A 21,964-nucleotide genomic window follows, 5' to 3' on the forward strand; every position below is an offset into this window, starting at 1 on the left:
CTTACATCTTTTCTCACTTTTCCTTTACGTCAATATTCTTGTGTCCATGAAAATCTGTATAATAACTTGTAAGTCCTGACCTAGGCCAGGGAGGGGTAAGCTTTTACAATGTGTTGGGAGGCAGTATTTTTATTAGTTTTAATTCTACTTCACCATGTGAATTTCCTTAAACAACTTATTTATTTCTACTTTCTGGATTTCATTTTCTTCATCTGTAAAATCCATATTTCATTGAGTCTAATTGCCATGTTATAACACCCTCAATAATTTTATGTGCTACTAAGAAAACTAAACATTGTAATTAAACAATGATTCAGTACGTTTTTATTGATTGAAGATACTTATCCTAAGCTGTGTGTGTGTGTGTGTGTGTGTGTGTGTGTGTGTGTGTGTGTTGTAGAATTCATGAGAAATATAGTACCATCAACCTTCTAGAACTTATAAATAAGACAATATACTTAAAGTGTTGAGCAAGGTGCCTGGCACATGATAAATACTCAATAAGTAGTAGCCATTGTGTTGATGGTGATACTGTTGGTGATTTGATCATGAGCATTTTGTGAAGTGGTGCTCATTGTTTAGGTTGTTCTTTAGGGATCAGAATTATTAATAGGTCATCTTGATGAGATTTGCTGATAGTAATCAGAATGCCCACTTACTTTGAATTTGAAGTAACATAACAATTGCATAATATCTTTAGTTGTTTTTCAGAGGTATAGTTCTTTTAATTGTTAGTATTTTGTTATCAATGATATTTGTTTGTAAAACTATTGTTGAAGTTTCCTCCAGAAATAAATTCTGATACATATCAACCTTCTGGGGTGGTTGAAGTTGCTATTTATGGAGAGAATTCGTTCAAGTGCACAAGGTGAATGAGATGCTCCTACATACAAAGCTTAGTAAAATTGCATTGTTGATATTATGATATGAGACCTCAGGTTTTAAATAATTTTTTTATCATTTTTCCTGATATGCAGGAGGCAGACAGTGGGGAGGAGGAATGCCGGTCACAGCCCAGGAGGTATGTTTGTTTATTATATTCTATAGCATTTCTGTACTTATTTAAATTAATTCTCTACTTAATTAAATAAACACTAAAAAAAAGAATCCAGTTACCGACTCAAAGATTTAAAATGGCAGATTGTGGGGCGCCTGGGTGGCTCAGTCGGTTAAGCGGCCGACTTCAGCTCAGGTCATGATTTCGCGGTCAGTGAGTTCCAGCCCCGCGTCAGGCTCTGTGCTGACCGCTCAGAGCCTGGAGCCTGTTTCAGATTCTGTGTCTCCCTCTCTCTCTGACCCTCCCCCGTTCATGCTTTGTCTCTCTCTGTCTCAAAAATAAATAAACGTTAAAAAAATAAAATAAAATGGCAGATTGTATTATGTTGTATACATGAATCTGATAGAATGTTGTATGTCAATGATACGTACATACATACAATGGTAGATTGCTTTAAGAAAGTGCAGATATGCCAATATTAGCCCAGTTTTGACTCAAGTCTCCAGAACTATCTTGAGTAATAAAAAAGTACGTTTTTATTGCCTTTTAGGACACTATCAACTGAACATTTCAGCCTTCAGTTTTGTACTTAGGTTTGTCATTCATTTTGATAGGTAATTTGAATTCTTATAGATTGGTCAATATTTCACTTCCTAAATACAAAGTTTAAATACAATGAATATAATGAATACTCACGGAGTAGCAGGCATGTGGTTAAAAGGGTACCAATACCTACTGCCATTAAAAGAAAAAATTATGAGAGATTGTTATCTCCTTTAAATGGTTTTATAAAACAACTTTTTTCCACAAGAAATAGTCCTGGTAAGTTCTAAATGTTTATCAAACTTGGGGCACCTGGGTGACTCAATTGGTTAGGTTTCCAACTTCAGCTCCAGTCACAATCTCGCAGTTTGTGGGTTTGAGCCCCACATTGGGCTCGGTGCTGACAGCTCAGAGCCTGGAGCCTGCTTCAGATCTGTGTCTCCCTCTCTCTCTGCCCCTCCCCTGCTCACTCACGTGCACACACGCTCTCTCTCTCTCTCTCTCTCTCTCTCTCAAAAATAAAATAAAACATTAAAAAAATTAAAATAAAAAAAAATAAATGTTACCAAACTTGTATCCTCTGAACTCAATCACATGAACCATTCTGCACAATACAGAGAATGGATACAATAAGCATGCTCAATGTGGAGAAACTGGCTAAAGGGAATGCTTCCTTAATGATGAATTATCAGGGGTTTGTTGATGTTTACCACTCTTGTAAACTATAACTTTATATAAAAAGTTTCTTTTCATCAGTAACCGAGGTTTATTGACAATATTTTTCTGTCTTGGTTAGCATAAAAAAATTTGGCTTGAAGCTTAATTTCTTACTTTCTCTTAGGGAAAATCTGACAGTGATGTGTCACTCTTTTGCATAGGGCTAAGGGATACAAACCCAGAAAAAATTTTAGCTGAAATTACCAGAGGCACTACAGAGGCATCATAAGCTTATTCCCATTAGAGTTAAAAAAAGATTCCAAAAGATTCTGAAATTTTCTAGTAGGCCAAATGTAAAGATCTTTGGGTTAATTTTCAGCTTTACGTATCGACGTGGCATCTACGGGGATAATTGTTGTTCCAAAAATTACATAATGATGAGGCGATGCAAGTTTATTCTCATTCACAACACTGAATTGTCAAGCCATTAGGAACCATATAGACCACTGTTTTTAAAGTTGTTGGCAATAAATCATTAATATGACTAGCAGAGGGTTTTTGTAGACTTCTATTAATAAGAAAAAAGATCATTTAAGAAATGATACAAAAAACAGTGTGGAGGTTCCTCAAAAAATTAAAAATAGACCTACGCTATGACCCAGCAGTAACACTGCTAGGAATTTACCCAAAGGATACAGGAGTACTGATGCATAGGGGCCCTTGTACCCCAATGTTTATAGCAGCACTCTCAACAATAGCCAAATTATGGAAAGAGTCTAAATGTCCATCCACTGATGAATGGATAAAGAAATTGTGGTTTATATACACAATGGAGTACTATGTGGCAAGGAGAAAGAATGAAATATGGCCCTTTGTAGCAACATGGATGGAACTGGAGAGTGTTATGCTAAGTAAAAGAAGCCATACAGAGAAAGACAGATACCATATGGTTTCACTCTTAGGTGGATCCTGAGAAACTTAACAGAAACCCATGGGGGAGGGGAAGGAAAAAAAAAAAGAGGTTAGAGTGGGAGAGAGCCAAAGCATAAGAGACTGAGAACAAACTGAGAGTTGTTGGGGGGTGGGAGGGAGGGGAGGGTGGGTGATGGGTATTGAAGAGGGCATCTTTTGGGATGAGCACTGGGTGTTGTATGGAAACCAATTTGACAATAAATTTCATATATTAAAAAAAGAAATGATACAAATACAAATAATAAGAAGAAATGAATGAAATAAGAAATAGAAATAATAAATGAAGAAAAACCTGGTAGCACCCATTTTTAAAAATAAAAATTTACTTGTTTATTGTAATTTCTTACATTCAGTATGTTTCCGAGGCTATTTCTAAATCTAATTGCTTTAGTCTTACTCAAAGAAAAGAAACTTTTTAAGTGCCACTTGAATGCCCCTTATAGCTAGAGGTGTGTAAAAAGTTGATTTTTTTGTATGCTTGACCACTACAGATTATTCTGGCATTTTTCACCACTTACCACAGAATAAACCAGCATTGAGTTAGCATCATTTCACTGAGCACGCCTGAACTCATCTTTACAAGTTTGCAGATTCAATTCTGGTTTGTAGTAGAGAATTGAATAGTAAGCAGCATATTATTAAAACTAATGCAGCTCCAGGTAATAAAAAAAGATGTTGTATTCATTATCTCTTTTATTTATTTATTTTTATTTTAGAGAGAGAGAGGGAGCACATGTGAGGGGGGGACAGAGAAGAGAGAGAGAGAGAGAGAATCTCCACGCTGAGCATGGAGCCTGACATGGGCTCAATCCCACAACTCTGGGATCATGACCTGAGCTGAAATCAAGAGTCAGGCACTCAACCAACTGAGCCTCCCAGGTGCCCCTAATTATCTCTTATTTTATCCAAATGCCATTTATTGGGAAATTCATAAGTTAAAAGTAGTAGTTTAATATAACCAACCCAAACTATGAAGGCTTATAAACCAGTGTTCACAGACAACAACAAAAACAGATAAATTAAGCTACATCAAAATTTTTGCAAATCATATAGCTGATAAGGAGTCAATGTCCAGAATATATAAAGAACTCTTACAACTCAACCACCACCACCACCACCACAACAACAACAAAAACAACCTGTCTTCTTCAGCTCAGGCTCCTATAACAAAATACCATAGACTGAGTGGCTTAAACAGAAGGAATTTATTTCTTACAATTCTGCAGGCAGGGAAATCCAAGATCAATGTGCTGGGAGATTCAGTTCCTGGTGAGAGCAGGTCTCACATTTAGGTGTATAATCCATTTTGAGTTTATTTTTGTATATGGTGTAAAAAAAAAATTGGTTCAGTTTCATTCTTTTGCATGTAGCTGTCCAGTTTTCCCAATACTATTTATTAAAAAGACTGTCATTTTTTATTGCATATTCTTGTCTCCTTTGTCAAAAATTAATTGTATAATTATAGATTTATTTCTAGACTCTCTTCTGTTCCATTGAACTATGTGTCTGTTTTTATGCCAATATTATTACTGTTTTGATTGCTATAGCTTTGTAGTATGGTTTGAAATCAAAGAGCATTATAACTCAGCTTTACTCTTTCTCAAGATTGCTTTGACTATTCAGTCTTCTGTGGCTACACAAATTTTAGGATTACTTGTACTAGTTCTGTGAAAAATTGCCATTGTATTTTGATAGAGATTGTATTAATCTGTAAATTGCTTTGAGTGGTATAGACCTTTTAACAATATTAATTTTTCCAGTCCATAAGCATTGTTTACCTTTCCATTTATTTGTGTCAACTTTAATTTCTTTCATCATTGTCTTACATTTTTCAGAGTATAGGTCTTTTACCTCCTTTGTTAAATTTATTCCTGGGCATTTTATTCTTATTAATACAATTGTAAATGGGATTGTTTTCTTAATTTCACTAATAGTTCATTATTAGTGTATAGAAATGGATCAGACTTATGTATACAGATTTCATATCCTGCAACTTTGCTGAATTAATTTATTTTAATAATTTTTTGGTGAAGTCTTTATGGTTTTCTATATATGGTACCATTTAATCTACAAATAATGACAGTTTTACTTCTTCTTTTCCAATTTGGATATCTTTTGTCACTTTTTCTTGTCTGATGTGTCTAGTAGTGGCAAGAGGGGCCCCCTCATTCCTGATCTCAGAGAAAAAGCTTTTCGCTTTTCACCATTAGGTATGATGTTAGCTGTGGGTTTGTCATAGGTGCCCTTTATTATGTTGAAGTATGTGCCCTCTATACCCACTTTGTTGAGAATTTTTATTATAAATGGATATTGAGTTTTATCAGATGCTTTTTCTGCATCTATTGACATAATCAACTGATTTTTATCCCTCTTTTTGTTAATGTGGTGTATCATACTGATTGATTTGCAGATACTGAACCATCCTTGCATCCTTGAAATAAATCCCACTTGATCATGGTGTATGATTTTCTTAATGTGTTGTTGAATTTGATTTGCTAATATTTTGTTGAGAATTTCTGCATCTATATTCATCAGGGTATTAGCTTGTAATTTTCTTTCTTTGTGGTGTCTTTGATTTTTTTTTTTTTTTATATTGGGGTAGTGCTGGCCTTTTAGAATGATTTTGGAAGCATTCCTTCCTCTTTAGTTTTTGGAATAGTTTGAGAAGGATAGGTGTTAACAGTTCCATAAATGTTTGGTAGAATTCCCCTGTGAAGTTGGCTGGTTGTGGACTTTTGTTTGCTGGGAATTTTTAAATTACTGCTTCAATTTCATTACTAGTAATCAGTCTAGTCAGATTTTCTATTTCTTTTTGATTCAGTCTTGAAAGATTGTATGTTTCTAGGAATTTATCTGTTTTTCTAGGTGTCGCATTTATTGTCAAATAATTATTTGTTTATGATTTTTTGTATTTCTGTGGTATCAGTTGTAACTTCTCTTTCATTTCTGATTTTATTTATTTGGGCCTTCCCTCTTTTTTTCTTGATGAGTCTGACTAAAGGCTTATGAATTTTATTTCTTTTTTCAAAGAACTGGCTCCTAGTTATATTGATGTTTTCTATTTTTTTATTTTAGTGTCTATATCATTTTCTTTTTTTTTTTATGTTGATGTTGCTTTTTATTTTTTATTTATTTTTTTATATATATATGAAATTTATTGACATATTGGTTTCCATACAACACCCAGTGCTCATCCCAAAAGGTGCCCTCCTCAATACCCATCACCCACCCTCCCCTCCCTCCCACCCCCCATCAACCCTCAGTTTGTTCTCAGTTTTTAACAGTCTCTTATGCTTTGGCTCTCTCCCACTCTAACCTCTTTTTTTTTTTTTTTTTTTCCTTCCCCTCCCCCATGGGTTCCTGTTAAGTTTCTCAGGATCCACATAAGAGTGAAACCATATGGTATCTGTCTTTCTCTGTATGGCTTATTTCACTTAGCATAACACTCTCCAGTTCCATCCACGTTGCTACAAAGGGCCATATTTCATTTTTTCTCATTGCCACATAGTATTCCATTGTGTATATATACCACAATTTCTTTATCCATTCATCAGTTGATGGACATTTAGGCTCTTTCCATAATTTGGCTATTGTTGACAGTGCTGCTATGAACATTGGGGTACAGGTGCCCCTATGCATCAGTACTCCTGTATCCCTTGGATAAATTCCTAGCAGTGCTATTGCTGGGTCATAGGGTAGAACACCCACACTCTTCCAAAACTCAATCAGGAGGAAATAGAAAGCTTGAACAGACCCATAACCAGCAAAGAAATTGAATCGGTTATCAAAAATCTCCCAACAAATAAGAGTCCAGGACCAGATGGCTTCCCAGGGGAGTTCTACCAGACATTTAAAGCAGAGATAATACCTATCCTTCTCAAGCTATTCCAAGAAATAGAAAGGGAAGGAAAACTTCCAGACTCATTCTATGAAGCCAGTATTACTTTGATTCCTAAACCAGACAGAGACCCAGTAAAAAAAGAGAACTACAGGCCAATATCCCTGATGAATATGGATGCCAAAATTCTCAATAAGATACTAGCAAATCGAATTCAACAGCATATAAAAAGAATTATTCACCATGATCAAGTGGGATTCATTCCTGGGATGCAGGGCTGGTTCAACATTCGCAAATCAATCAACGTGATACATCACATTAACAAAAAAAAAGAGAAGAACCATATGATCCTGTCAATCGATGCAGAAAAGGCCTTTGACAAAATCCAGCACCCTTTCTTAATATATCATTTTCATTTTAATCTTTATTATTTCCTTCCTTGTACTAACTTTGGGCTTTGTTCTTTCTCTAGTTCCTTTAGGTGTAAGGTTACATTGTTGTTTTGAGATTTTTCTTGTTTCTTGAGGTGGGCCTGTGTCATTGTAAACTTCTGTCTTAAAACTACCTTTGTGTCCCATAGATTTTGTGTTTTTATTTCAGTTTGTCTCAAAGTATTTTATTTCCTTTTGATTTCTTCATTGACCCATAAGTTATTTAATAACATGTTGTTCAGCCGCATGTTTGTGTTTTTCCTGATTTTCTTCTTGTAATTGATTTCAAGTTTCATACTGTTATAGTTAGAAAAGATGAGTGATATGATTTCAGTCTTACTAAATTTATTGAGCCTTGTTTTGTGACCTAACATGTGATCTATTCTGGAGATACTCCATGTGTATTTGAGAAAAAAAATCTATTCTGTTTTTGGATGGAATGTTTTGCAAATATCTATGAAGTTCATCTTGTCTAATGTGTGATTTAAGGCCAATGTTTCCGTATTGATTTTCTGTCTGGGTGATCTACCCACTGATGGAAGTGGTAGAGTGTTAAAGTTCCCTACTATTATTGTATTACTGTCGGTTTCTTCTTTTATGTCTGATAATACTTGCTTTCTGTATTTAGGCACTTCTATGTTGGGTGTATAGATATTTACACATGTAAAAATATATCCTCTTCTTGATCTTTTTATCATTATGTAATGTCCTTGTCTGTTCTTACAGTCTTTGCTTTAAAGTCTATCTTGTCTTGGAGCACCTGGCTGTCTCAGCAGAGCATAGGACTCTTGATCTTGGGGTTGTGAGTTTGAGGCCCTCGCTGGGTGTAGGGCTTACTTAAAAATAAATACTTAAAAACTAATAATAAAGTCTATTTTGTCTGATATAAATATTTTACACATGTAAAATATTGTTACCCCAGCTTTCTTTTCATTTCCATTTACATGGAATATCTTTTCTCTTCCCTTTACTTTCAATCTGTATGTGTCTTTAGATATGAAGTGAGTCTCTTGTAGGCAGCATACACATGGGTCTTGTTTTTTATCCATTAAGTCACCCTATGTCTTTTGATTGGAGCATTTAGTCCACTTACATTTAAAGGAATTATTGATAGATACGTACTTATGCCATTTTGTTGGTTGCCTTCTGGTTGGTTTTTGTAGTTCTTCTGTGTTCCTTTTTTCTTCTCTTGCTCTTTTCCCTTGTGATTTGGTGAATTTCCTTAGTGTTATGTTTATTTTCCTTTCTCTTTATTTTTTGTGTATCAGTTATAGGTATTTGGTTTGTAGTTACCATGTGGTTCATACATAACATCTTATGTATATAGCAGCCTATTTTAAGTCAATGATTGCTTCAATTCATGCATTCTAAAAGCACTATACTGTTACTTCCTCTCTCCCCACATTTTATGTTTTTATGTCATGTTTTACATCTTACTATTTTGTATATTCTTTGACTATTGTAGGTCCTGATGATTTTACTAATTTTGTATTTTGATTACAGACTAGTTAAAGTAGGTGGTTGATCCACCACCTTTATGTTTACTTTTATCATTGAGATTTGTTTCTTTCATAAGTTTCTTGGGGCACCTAAGTGACTCAGTCAGTTAAGCATCTGACTCTTGATTTTGGCTCAGGTCATGATCTCACAGTTCTTGGGTTCAAGCCCTGCATCAGGTTCTCTACTGTCAGCACAGAGCCTGCTTAGGATTCCCTCTCTCCCTCTCTCCCTCTCTCTCTCTCTCTCTCTCTCTCTGCCCCTCCCCTCCCATGCTCACTTGCTCCTACTCACTCTCAAAATAAATAAACTTTTAAAAAGGCATAATTTTCTTATTTCTAATTTTGTACTTTTCCACTTAAAGAAATCCCTTTAATATTTACTATAGGGCCACTTTGGTGTCTCCTTTGACTTTTGCTTTTCTGGGAAAAGCAGAAGTCTCCTTCAATTCTGAGTGATAACCTTGCTGGGTGGAGTATTTTTGGTTGAAAGTTGTTTCCTTTTAGCATTTTGAATATATTGTGCTACTCCCTTCTGGCCTGTAAAGTTTCTGCTGAAAAAATCAATTATAGTCTTATGGGAGTTCCTTTGTACATAAATAGAATTTTTTTTCTCTTGCTGCTTTTAAGATTATCTCTTTATCTTTAAATTGATGACACTTTGGTGATAATGTGTGTTGGTATGGGTCTCTTTGGGTGCATCTTATTTGGGAATCTTTTTGCTTCCTGGACTTGGGTGTCTGTTTCCCTCACCAGATTAGGGAAGTTTTCAGCAATTATTTCTTCAAATAGTTTTTCTGTGTCTTTCTCTCCCTCTTTTCTCCTTTTGGGAGCCCTATAATGGAAATGTTAGTATGCTTAATGTTGTCCCAGCGTCCCTTAAACTATCCTCATTAAAAAAATTTTTTTTCTGGGGCGCCTGGGTGGCGCAGTCGGTTAAGCGTCCGACTTCAGCCAGGTCACGATCTCGCGGTCCGTGAGTTCGAGCCCCGCGTCGGGCTCTGGGCTGATGGCTCAGAGCCTGGAGCCTGTTTCCGATTCTGTGTCTCCCTCTCTCTCTGCCCCTCCTCCGTTCATGCTCTGTCTCTCTCTGTCCCAAAAGTAAATAAATGTTGAAAAAAAAAAAAATCCTTTAAAAAAAAAATTTTTTTTTCTTTTTTCTCTTCTGAGTGGGTGATCTCTACTACCCTGTCTTCCAGATCGCTGATCCATTCTTCTGCATTCTGATCTGCTGTTGATTCCCTCTAGTATATTTTTCATTTCACTTACTGAATTCTTCAGCTCTGATTGGTTTTTTTTTTTAATATTTTCTGTTTCTTTGTTGAAGTTCTTGCTGTGTTCATGCATTCTTCACTTGAGTACAGTGAGATTGTTTTATGGCTATTACTTTGAACTTTTTATCTGATTATTTCCATTTCGTTCAGTTCTTTTTCTGAGATTTTATCACATTCTTTCATTTGGAACATATTCCTGCCTTTTTATTTTATGTAACTCTCTGTTTGTTTTTATATATTAGATCAGTTACATGTACCAGTCTTGGCAGAGTGTCTTTATGCAGAAGGCATCCTGGGGCCCAGTAGTGCGAACATCCCTGAGGCACCTGGCTCAGGTGCCTCAGAGATATTTCTTGTATGGGCTACATGCACCTTCCTGTTGTGGTCTGGTCATGATCAGTGCAATCTCATGGGTCTGTGGGGCAGCTGCAGCAGCTGTGAGCATGCTAGTGGGCTGGGCAGGCCTCTGGCAGAGCTGACTGCCAGGTTGGCTATGACTATTGCAAGCATTCTAAATGCAGGGCTGGCACTCCACGGCAGGAGCACTTGGGAATGGCTCTGGTGCTGAGTATGACTGTGGGATGTGGTGGATCAGGGACCACGTGGGAGGGACTCCAGGCCAGGGTGGGCAGGTTGGATGGGGCTAGCTGTACTAGTACAGTAGATGGAGAGCGTCAGAAATGGCACCTGCTATGGCCAGGCAAGCCAGGCAAGAAGGGAAGTAAAAAAATTAAAAGTGCCCACCGGTGTTTCTATCTTCAGAGAACATTTCAACAGATCACTGCCCCTCCAGCACACACCATAAAACTAGTCAATGGATCTCCTTCATGTGTAACCCAGGCACTTTCAAACTGCTGCTTCTGCGTTGGGACTAAGAGCAAGAATGTGCACTTGCCCTTTAAGAGCAGAGCCTCGGTTTCCTACTGCCTTCCAGCTCTCCCAGACATTAGTCCCATTGATTTTGAAAGCCAGAGTTTATGGGTGTGTGTCTTCCCAGTGCAGGTCACCTGGACTATGGAGCCAGATGTGTGGCTCAGATTTCTTCTTCCTTAGGAAGAGCCTCTATGGTTGCAATATTCCTTCCACTGGTGGGAGTGTGGGTCCTAACTAAACTGAGTCTCCACCTGTGCTACATGTCTTAATGTGGCTTTTTGTTTATATCCTTAGTTGTATATGATCTATTCTGCTTGCCTTCAGTTTGTTCTCAGAGATAATTGTTTTATATATAGTTGTAGATTTTGGTGTGTCTGTGGGAAGAGGTGAGCTCAGGATCCTCTTACTTTACCATCTTGATCCCACCTCCAGAAGGTGACTTCTAAGGTTACATAGCTATTAGTGGATGCCGGTTATATCCAAAATATGACCAGCAGGAATCTGTTACCCTCTGGAGGAATCCAAAATAATGGGGGCTGGAAGTACTGAACCTTGTCTTTTTAAATTACTCAATGTGAAGTTATTTTTCTTTTTAATTTTTATTTATTTATTTACTTTTTAAAGCAAGCTCTTTGCCCAATGTAGGGCTTGAACTCACAACCCTGAAGTCAAGAGTTGCATGCTCCACTGACTGAGCCAGCCAGTTGCCTCTGTGAAGTTAGTTTCCATGTTCAATCCAAAACCTCTCCTGTTTTAAGCCTGGTTTCTTCCTTTTTAGTCTTTCATAGACATGAAGAATTACTCACCATCTACTGAGAAAGTTCTTTACCATTGAAAACATGTTTTTTCCCCATGATACCTCAAACCTAGCAATGAAAACAAAGTTTGCAGCAGATGGGGTAAAGAGAGCAGTGAGGGCCAAAGTACTCTCGGGAAATCTCTTGGAAGAGCTGGATCTTGAATGAATGGGATTTAGATAGGAGAACAGAAGAGCATTCCAAATATAGGAGGATGGAGAGAATGGAAAGATACCCTCAGAAGTCTAGAAGTAGGTGTTGATGTGTTTCAGTGATAGTAAGAGGATAATTGCCTATATCTTAAAAGCAGAGTTTCTATTTGATAGATCTTTCTCTAGAAGAATGACATGATTGCCAGAAAAGAGTATGGCAGTGTTAAGCAGTATGAGAAGAGGCAAGAAAACTATCCAGGAAGCTGTTTCAGGCAAGTGGCTAGAGGTGGGCAATCTTCTTCCATCTGACAGCCCTGTGAGGGCAAGCGTTACATCTTTTATCTCAGTATCCACAGCAATTAGCATGTGTTTGGTACTCAGTAAATGCTTGTTGAATGAATAAATGAAAATAGGAGAGTGTTGGTATCTCTACTAGAAATGATGTAGTTGAAAAACAGAACTTGTATGAGGAGTTCACCTTTGAACATGTGAAATACCAGTGTGATAGTCAAGTAGACTGCTTGAAGACAGTTGGAAGAAAACAGAATCAGACATGTCTTTGTGTGAGATATAGTTTCACAATGGCATTTTATTATGAGTTCATTCAATTTGTGGCCAAATCTTTCCTCTCTGGTACCTCGTCAAGTTGTTGTGTTTTGTTTTTTTTTTCATCTTGTATTCATTCTGTTATTTGTACTTTCGAGATATGTCTTCCATTTATTTGGTAAAATAACTTTAGTATGGATTTAAATATCATAATGACAATAAATGTCATTATGCATTGCCCATCTTTTGACTATAAGAAAAGGACACATACACTTCTACCTCAGTGTACGTTCTAGTTAAAGAACATATTGTCCTAGAGAATAAGAGTATTAAATAAAAAAACGAGAAACAAGATAGAAGTCAATTGTAAATGTGAGCTGATGATTTAATCCTAATTTTTATCTCTTTTAAAATTTTGAAACAATCTTATATTTACAAAAGTTGCAAATACAAGGCATTTTTTTCCTCAGCCATGTGATAGTAAGATGCTCTATCACCTTGCTTTTCTGTTTTAAGAAATAGAATGATGGCATTAACATTTCAAAGATGAACTGAATATTTATTGAACTTACTGCTGTAAGTTCAGTGTGTGTGTGTGTGTGTGTGTGTGTGATCTGTTGTTTGCTTACAAAATTAGAGCTTTCCATAAATTAAAAACTGGTTCTAGGGGTGCCTAGGTGGCTCAGTCGGTTAAGCATCTGACTCTCGATTTCAACTCAGATTACGATCTCGCAGTTTGTGGGTTTGAGCCCCACATTGGCCTCCATACTGACAGTGCAGAGCTTGCTTGGGGTTCTCTATCTTTCCCTCTGTCTGTCCCTCCTCTGCTCATGCTCTCTCTCAAAATAAATAAATAAACTTAAAAATTAAAAAAAAAAACTGTTTCTAACTGATCACATTGAAGTATACATCTTCTGCTGTTGGCCCTTCTGAGGTCTCAGTCTCTGCCTCCCACCATGCAGGTTATTCTTCTAATCCAGAGAACTATCAACTGTCTATAAACATTTGGGTCTGGCCAACACAGGGTGTAGTGAGCTGGCTTCTTATTCTATTGAATTCTGCCACTGTATTGAGTTGCCTCTTCAAATTGTTAAGTGCACACTTTTAAAGGCTCTTTGCATTTGTTGACAAGAGTGAGAATTTTCATTTCACTGAAGCATTCTTTGTTTCTGAAGAATGTAGTCACAGGTATTTTGCATTTATCTGGCATGTTCTGCTTCTGGTAGCTGTGAAAGGCATTCTTCTTAAATCTAATTTGAAAAGCAAATCTGATTATTGCAGCCAGGATGAAATTATGCATATCTTTTAAAGGTAGGTAAATAGTTTTACCTTTTTTCCAGATGTTCTTCATGGCATTAACAACAACAACAAAAATGTAAAGTAAATTTCCCCTCACTTATTGACTTTTCTAAACTATGTTTTGGAAAAGTTATTTTCTTAGGTAAATACATAGAATTGTTGAATTTTTATATTAATACAGGAAGTAATATAACACTGTATGTTCCTTACACTTCAATTTTAAAAGAAGATTGCAGGGGCGCCTGGGTGGCTCGTTGGTTAAGCGTCCAACTACGGCTCAGGTCATGATCTCACGGTCCGTGAGTTCGAGCCCCGCGTCAGGCTCTGTGCTGACCGCTCAGAGCCTGGAGCCTGTTTTGGATTCTGTGTCTCCCTCTCTTTCTGACCCTCTCCCGTTCATGCTCTGTCTCTCTCTGTCTCAAAAATAAATAAACATTAAAATTAAAAAAAAAAGATTGCATACAGTAAGAAGATAGAACAATTGTATATATTTATGCACCTAATGTCAGACCATCAAAATGTATGAGGGCCACCTGGGTGGCTCAGTTGGTTAAGTGTCTGACTCTTGATTTTGGCTCAGGTCATGATCTCATGATTCGTGAGTTTGAGCCCTGTCTTGGGCTCTGTGCTGACAGTGTGGAGCCTACTTGGGATTCACTCTCTCCTCTTCTCTCTCTCTGCCCTACCCCATTCAAGCACACACACTCTCTCCCTCACTTTCTCTCTCTCTCCCCTTCTCTCTCTCTCTCCCTTTCAAAATAAATAAGCTTTAAAAACGTTTTTAAATGTATGAAGCAAAAACTAACATAATTGAAGGGAGAAATAGATATTTGTATAATAACAGTTAGAGACTTCAGTATTACACTCACAATAATGGATAGAACAACCAGACAAAAGATAAGTAAAAAATTAGAAGACTTAAACTAACTAGATTTAACAGACATATGCAGAACACCATCCAACAACACCAGAATATATATCCCTCTCAAGTACACATGAGACACTTTATAGGATAGAACATATGTTAGGCAACAAATTAAGTTTCAATAGATTTTGAAAGGTAGATCTCATACAAGATATCTTCTCTGACCACAATGGAGTGAAGACAGTAGTAAGAAAAGGAAAACTGGAAAACTCACAAAATAGTGGAAATTAAAGAGCATACTTTTAAACAACCAATGCATCAAAGACGAAACCACAAGAGAAATTAGAAAATACTTAGAGACAAATGAAAACAAAACACAGCATACCAAATCTTATGGGATGCAGCAAAAGCAGTGCTAAGGGGAAAATTTTATAGCTATAAATGCTTACATTAAAAAAACGAGATCTCGGGGCACCTGGCTGGCTCAGTCGTTAGAGCATGTGACTCTTGATCTCAGGGTTGTGAGTTCGTGTCCCACACTGGGTGTAGAGATTACTTAAAAATAAAATCTTATTTTAAAAAGTTAAAAAAAAATACCCAACATCTCAAACTAGCAGCCCACTTTACAATTCAAAAGACCAAACCAAATCCGTAACTACCAGAGGGGAGGGAATAATAAAAATTAGAGCAGAGATTAGTGAAATAGAGACTAAAAAACAATAGAGAAAATCAGTGAAACAAAAATTTGGTTCTTTAAAAAGATCGATAAAGCTGATGACAAACCTTTTGTTAGATAAACTAAGAAAAAAAGAAAAGAGACTCAAACTACTAAAACTAGAAAGTGGAGACATTACTGATTCTACAGAAATGAAAGATTATAAGAGAGTACTATGAACAAATTGGATAACGTAGATGACATGGATACATTTCCAGAAAAACGGGCGCCTGGGTGGCTCAGTAGGTTAAGCATCCGACTTCGGCTCAGGTCATGTTCTCACAGTCCGTGAGTTTGAGCCACACGTCGGACTCTGTGCTGACAGCTCAGAGCCTGGAGCCTGCTTCAGATTCTGTGTCTCCCTTTCTCTAACCTTCCCTGTTCATGCTCTGTCTCTCTCTGTCTCAAAAATAAATAAACATTAAAAAAAATTTTTTTTAATTTCCAGAAAAACAAAATCTTCCAAGACTAAGTCACAAAGAAATAGAAAATCTGAATAGACCTATAACTATTAAGAAGATTGAATCAGTGATCAGAAATCTCCCAACAGGGGCTCCTGGGTGGCTCAGTCAATTGGGTGTCCGACTTTGGCTTAGGTCATGATCTCACAGTTTGTGGGTTCAACAGCTCAGAGCCTAGAGCCTGCTTCAGATTCTCTTTCTCTGTCTCTCTCTCTCTGTCTCTCTCTCTCTCTCTCTCTCTCTCTCTCTCTTTCTGCCCCTCCCCTGCTTGTGCGCACGCTCTGTCTCTCAAAAACTGAATAAATAAACATTAAAAAAAAAAGAAATCTCTCAACAAAGAAAAGCTTGAACCCAGTGGCTTCAGTGGTGAGTGCTACCAAACATTTAAGTTTTTTTTTTTTTTAACATTTATTCATTGGGGCGCCTGAGTAGCTCAGTCGGTTAAGTGTCTGACTTCAGCTCAGATCATGATCTCACAGTCCGTGAGTTCGAGCCCCGCATCGGGCCCTGTGCTGACAGCTTAGAGCCTGGAGCCTGCTTCGGATTCTGTGTCTCCCTCTCTCCCTGCCCCTCCCCTGTTCATGCTCTGTCTCTCTCACTCTCAAAAATGAATAAGTGTTAAAAAATAATTTAAAAAATTTATTCATTTTTTGGGAATGCAAGCTGGTGCAGCTACTCTGGAAAACAGTATGGAGGTTCCTCAAAAAACTAAAAATAGAACTACCCTATGACCCAGCAATTGCACTACTAGGCATTTATCCAAGGAATACAGGTGTGCTGTTTTGAAGGGACACATGCACCCCCATGTTTATAGCAGCACTATCAACAATAGCCAAAGTATGGAAAGAGCCTAAATGTCCATCGATGGATGAATGGACAAAGAAGATGTGGTGTATGTATACAATGGAGTATTACTCGGCAATCAAGAAGAATGAAATCTTGCCATTTGCAACTATGTGGATGGAACTGGAGGGTATTATGCTAAGTGAAATTAGTCAGTCAGAGAGAGACAAAAATCATATGACTTCACTCATATGAGGACTTTAAGAGATAAAACAGATGAACATAAGGGAAGGGAAACAAAAATAATATACAAACAGGGAGGGAGACAAAACAGAAGAGACTCATGGAGAACAAACTGAGGGTTACTGGAGGGGTTGTGAGAGAGGGGATGGGCTAAATGGGTAAGGGGCATTAACAAATCTACTCCTGAAATCATTGTTTCACTATATGCTAACTAATTTGGATGTAAATTTTAAAAAATAAAATAAAATAAAAACATTTATTTTTGAGAGAGAGAGACAGAGTGTGAATGGGGGAGGGGCAGAGAGAGAGGGAGACACAGAATCCAAAGCAGGCTCCAGACTCTGAGCTGTCAGCACAGAGCCTGATGCGGGACTTGAACTCACAAACCATGAGATCATGACCTGAGCTGAAGTTGGACGCTTAACCCAACTGAGCCACTCAGGCGCCCCTTTGCTACCAAACATTTAAAGAACTAATACCAATCCTTCTCAAACTTCAAAAAAATTGAAGAGGACAAAACATCTTCTAATTCATTCTATGAGGCCAGTATTAACCTTAAACCAAAGCCAGACAAAGACACTATAAAAAAAAAAACCCAATATTTCTTATAAATATTGATGCAGAAATTTCTAACAAATTATTAGCAAACAGAATTCACAAGCATATTAAAAGGACTATACACTATAACCAAGTGGGATTTATTCCTTGAATGCAAGGATGGTTCACATATGAAAATCAATCAATGTAATATGCCCCATTAACAGAATAAAGGGAAAAAACACATGATCACGTCATTTGATGCAGAAAGCACATTTAGCATAATTCAGTACTCTTTGATGTGAAAGGTGAAAGACTGAAAGCTTTTCCTCTAAGATCAAGAACAAGACAAGGATGCCTACTTTCACTACTTCTGTTCAACATAGGAGTGGAAGTTCTAGCCACAGCAATTAGGGAAGAAAAAGAAATAAAAGAATATCCAAATTGGAAAAGAAGAAGTAAAATTTTTGTGCTTGCAGGTGATACGATATATAGAGAAAACTCTGAAGATTATACACACGTACACCTGCTAGAACTAATAAATGAATTTAGTAAAGTAGCAACATACTAAGTCAACACACAAGTCAGTTACATTTCTGTACACAAACAATGAACAACCTAAAGAGAAAATTATAAAAACAATTCCATTTATAATAGCATCAAAAAGGATAAATACTTTGGAATTAATTTAACAAAGAGATGAAAGGCTTTGCACAAAGAAAACTATAAATTGGCGCACCTGGGTGGCTCAGTCGGTTAGGGGAGGAGCCTGCTTGGGATTCTTTCTCCCTCCCTCTCTCTCTTTGCCCTTCCCCCACTAGCATGCACGCACGCTCTCCCTCTCTCTCTCAGAATAAATAAACATTTAAAACTTTAAAAAATTTTTAACATTTATTTATTTTTGAGAGACAGAGAGAGATACAGCATGAGTGGGGGAGGGACAGAGAGAGGGAGACACAGAAACCAAAGCAGGCTCTGGGATCTGAGTTGTCAGCACAGAGCCTGATGCAGGGCTTGAACTCACAAACTGTAAGATCATAAATATATATTTGTCATATATATTTTATTGTGTGTGTATATACATACATATATGTGTGTGTGTGTGTGTGTAGGTATACATACATACAGTGGAATATTATTCAGCCTTACAAAGGAAGGAAATTATGCAATATGCTATAACACAGATAAACCATGAGGACAGTATGCTAAGTAAAATAAACCAGTCACAAAAAAGACAAATACTATATGATTCCACTTATATGAGATATTTAGAATAGTCAAAATCATAAAGACAGAAAGTATAATGGTGTTTGCTAGAGAGGGGAAAAAAGGAGTTATTGTTTAATGGGTATAGAGTTTCAGTTTTATAAGAAAAGGAGTTATGAGGATGGATGGTGGTAATGGTTACATGTATTTCATACCACTGAACTGTATACCTAAAAAATAGGTAAGATCATAAATGTTATGTGTATTTTACCACAATTACGAAAAGACAAAAAAAAATACCTATCAGTGCTGATTATTTAGTAGTAACAAAATATTTTTAGCTACATGACTTGTGACTATAGATTCCTGTGGACTATATCCTGGAAATGAGTGAATTTGATATTTTCTTTTTGGCTGGACTATTTCTCTTATTACCAGGGCCAATATTTAGCAGAAATTCTATATTCTAGACTGAAAAGGTCTGAGGTAAAATTCCTCCACTAGAAGGGAAATAAGAGGTAGGCAGCTCTGGGAATGTGGCCTCTACCTTTTTCCCACCATTCAAAGCATTATACATTCCATAATTCAGTTCTCATCAAAGCACTGAAAAGTGTTAGAATAAATAATCTCTTAGTCAATTCAGTGTTTATTTTTTTTCTGCTGGGGAGAGGGCAAATGGGGAAGAACAACAGTACAATCACATCAGAAGAGGAAAGAGTCCCTTTCAGGAGTAGAGGAAAGAGCTGATAGTCAAGAACTCTTGAGCAGTTGAGAGGATACTGTTCTTACTTGTTGTCTCCTCTCCCTGGCAAGCTGGACAGATTACAAGTCAGAGAAAGGTATGGCAATGTGGCCTCTGGCATAGAGACCTTCCAGATCAACCAGTAGCAATAGAAAGAATTGTTCATAATTCAAATTTTCTAAAGACAAAGGTTAGTGATTGGAAGATTCCCTTTCCATTCTTACCCTTTGTAAAATGAACATAGGTGCCAGGGGATTGTGCTTTTACAATATGGCAGCATACTATATGTTGCCTTATTAGATTGTCCTTGAGTAATACTCTTTTTTTAGTTTTATTGAGAAATAATTGACAAATATAGAATTACATTTTATAGGTAAAGTTTGAGTCCTTAAGCAGAAGGTCCAGTGGCTAAAAATGTATGATTATGCCTCTAGCAAAATAAGTAATTTTCAATAACTATCAAGTATATATGTGCTAACTACTAGAACCAAGGGGCATCTCCCTATCAGAGCTGGATAGATGCTGTAAGTTATAATATCTAATGAATAAATAACTATCTTAATTTATAAAATAATTAAATATTTAATGAGAATAGCAATGAATTTTTAATTTCAGCCACTATCCAGTATGAGGTTTCTGTATTTTTTCTGTATTTTTGAATTAAAAGTCTTCTTTCAGTAATAGCATAGTTTTATACAAATATTCTTTTAAAGTTAATCCTTTTAAAAAAGGCATTTTCAGAGAGCTGTAAGAGAGAGTTGAAGCCACAGCCACTATTACTATCTCCAGTGCTCTATATGTGGGTACAGTACCTCCATGGCACCCACATGACAATCCAGATGTGCTTCTTCAGCTGTGTGGGCTACAACTTTTGTGTCAGTGTCTGTCCATTCCATCAAGGTCCAAAAGATCCAGGCCAAAGACCACAACCCAGGCCCAGAGATTTTGAAGTCAGTGTCATAATGGTAGACAAAAACAATTATTGATTCTCAAATTGGAAATGAGCCGAATTAGAGTGATCTTTTATTATCGGCTATGTATGCCTTTCTGTGGTGGGTCTATAGAACACAACTGGAGTGTCTGTCACAATAGTGGCTATTACCTGGAAAGCCTTTTTTGCTTGGCTCTTTATGACAACAGCCCTCTACAGAAACAGTTTGAAATTGATAGTGAATCTTTTGAGTTTGAGGACTGTGCACTGAGGCATGACTCCTAGAAGTGTTTTTCTCATCTCCTATAAGGAAGGTCTTGAGACCTATTCATCTCTCAGATCCTAGGTAAATCAAGTGTCAGAGGAATAGTGTAATCCATGAGTGTTACCGCTTTAGATGACTAAGTTGTGGCACTCTAAAGGAGCACCTTCAACAACTTTGTACTTTACACAGACCACAGAAAAGGGGCCAACCTTGGGAAGTTTCTAGCTTTGGGCTATTGTTCTTTGCTAAGACCACCGATGGAAACTTCCCCATTGCTGACCTGGCCCTCTACCCTCAGGGTCAAGAGGCAGCTGGTTTCCAGGGCATCTCAGCAGAAACTCTGCCAAGCTGTTGCTGGAAGGAATCTGCAGGGGCAAATGTGTGGATTCTACTAACCAGAGCCTGAGTTGAGAAGCTGCTCATGATCCACAGTCCTGCTAGACTTGCTGTCTTCCTTTACCATAGTTTTTGAGGCATATGAAGAGCTATTCCAGATTATGTTTAAAATTAAAACTAAAGCCATGTTGTAAAGAATTAAAGGGCAGAGACAGAGTATTGATAACTTGTGTTGGCATTGGCTTTACCAATTTAGCAAGACCATCAAGTGAAATGGTCTCGGGATAAGGCCCTATGCTACAAACAAAACAGTATGGCCAGGGAAACTCAGGAAATGAGTTTGAAGGCATGAATCCAGGACAGGAGAGTCACTATATTAAGGACTTCCTTTTCTTCCCATCATCATCAACAACAACAACAAATCGGAACATACAAATAAAAGACAACTATATATATTTTTAAAGACATATTCACAGGATAGTTCTACTCACTCATGAAACAATTTTAGTGAATTTGGTGTTAGTCCTGTTTTAAAACTGTTGAATTTTGCTGGTCTCTTCTGTATTAATTTGATGAATAAACTTAGCAATGGAAGTTCATCATAATTCACAGATCTCTCTGTAGGAAAGGACTTCAGGTTCCATGCTGTTATTTGTCTCCCCTTTAGGTACTCAGCTCACATGCATTCCTCGTTTTTGCATTCCCAAGGTCCATGCTAACCCCTAGCAACTAATAGGCATACATTACCTAATTGTTCAATTACTAAGTAAATTAATAATAAATGTATGAATTGAACCTAGGGAAGCTTGTATGGCAACAAGTATCTTGTAGCTTTAAAAGTAATTCATGACTGGATGATTAACTTTTTATAGTGCTATTACCTTCTCCCAAAATGATTTTCCCAATTGAATGAAAAGTGTAATTGACTTCATTTAAAAAAAAAAAAAAAGCGTACAAATAAGAACCAAAGATTTGCCCATCCTTCTTCCCCACTTCCCTACCCTC

General features: G+C 37.0%; 1 protein-coding gene across 4 annotated transcripts in view; it reads left to right on the plus strand.

The window, feature by feature from the left end:
• The window catches only part of SSH2 (slingshot protein phosphatase 2), a 257,857-nt gene that overhangs the window by 101,964 nt on the left and 133,929 nt on the right, over positions 1–21,964 (plus strand). For all 4 annotated transcript variants that reach the window (XM_047080686.1, XM_047080685.1, XM_047080688.1 and 1 more), the window contains one exon: positions 978–1,021. In XM_047080686.1, the coding sequence (XP_046936642.1) occupies positions 978–1,021 (44 nt within the window). The remainder of the gene's footprint in view (positions 1–977; positions 1,022–21,964) is intronic.

The sequence above is a fragment of the Lynx rufus genome, unplaced genomic scaffold (genome assembly GCF_022079265.1).
Source record: "Lynx rufus isolate CCGP_SWC_20201006 ecotype Redwood Valley unplaced genomic scaffold, mLynRuf1.p SCAF_18, whole genome shotgun sequence".
Lineage (NCBI taxonomy): Eukaryota > Metazoa > Chordata > Mammalia > Carnivora > Felidae > Lynx > Lynx rufus.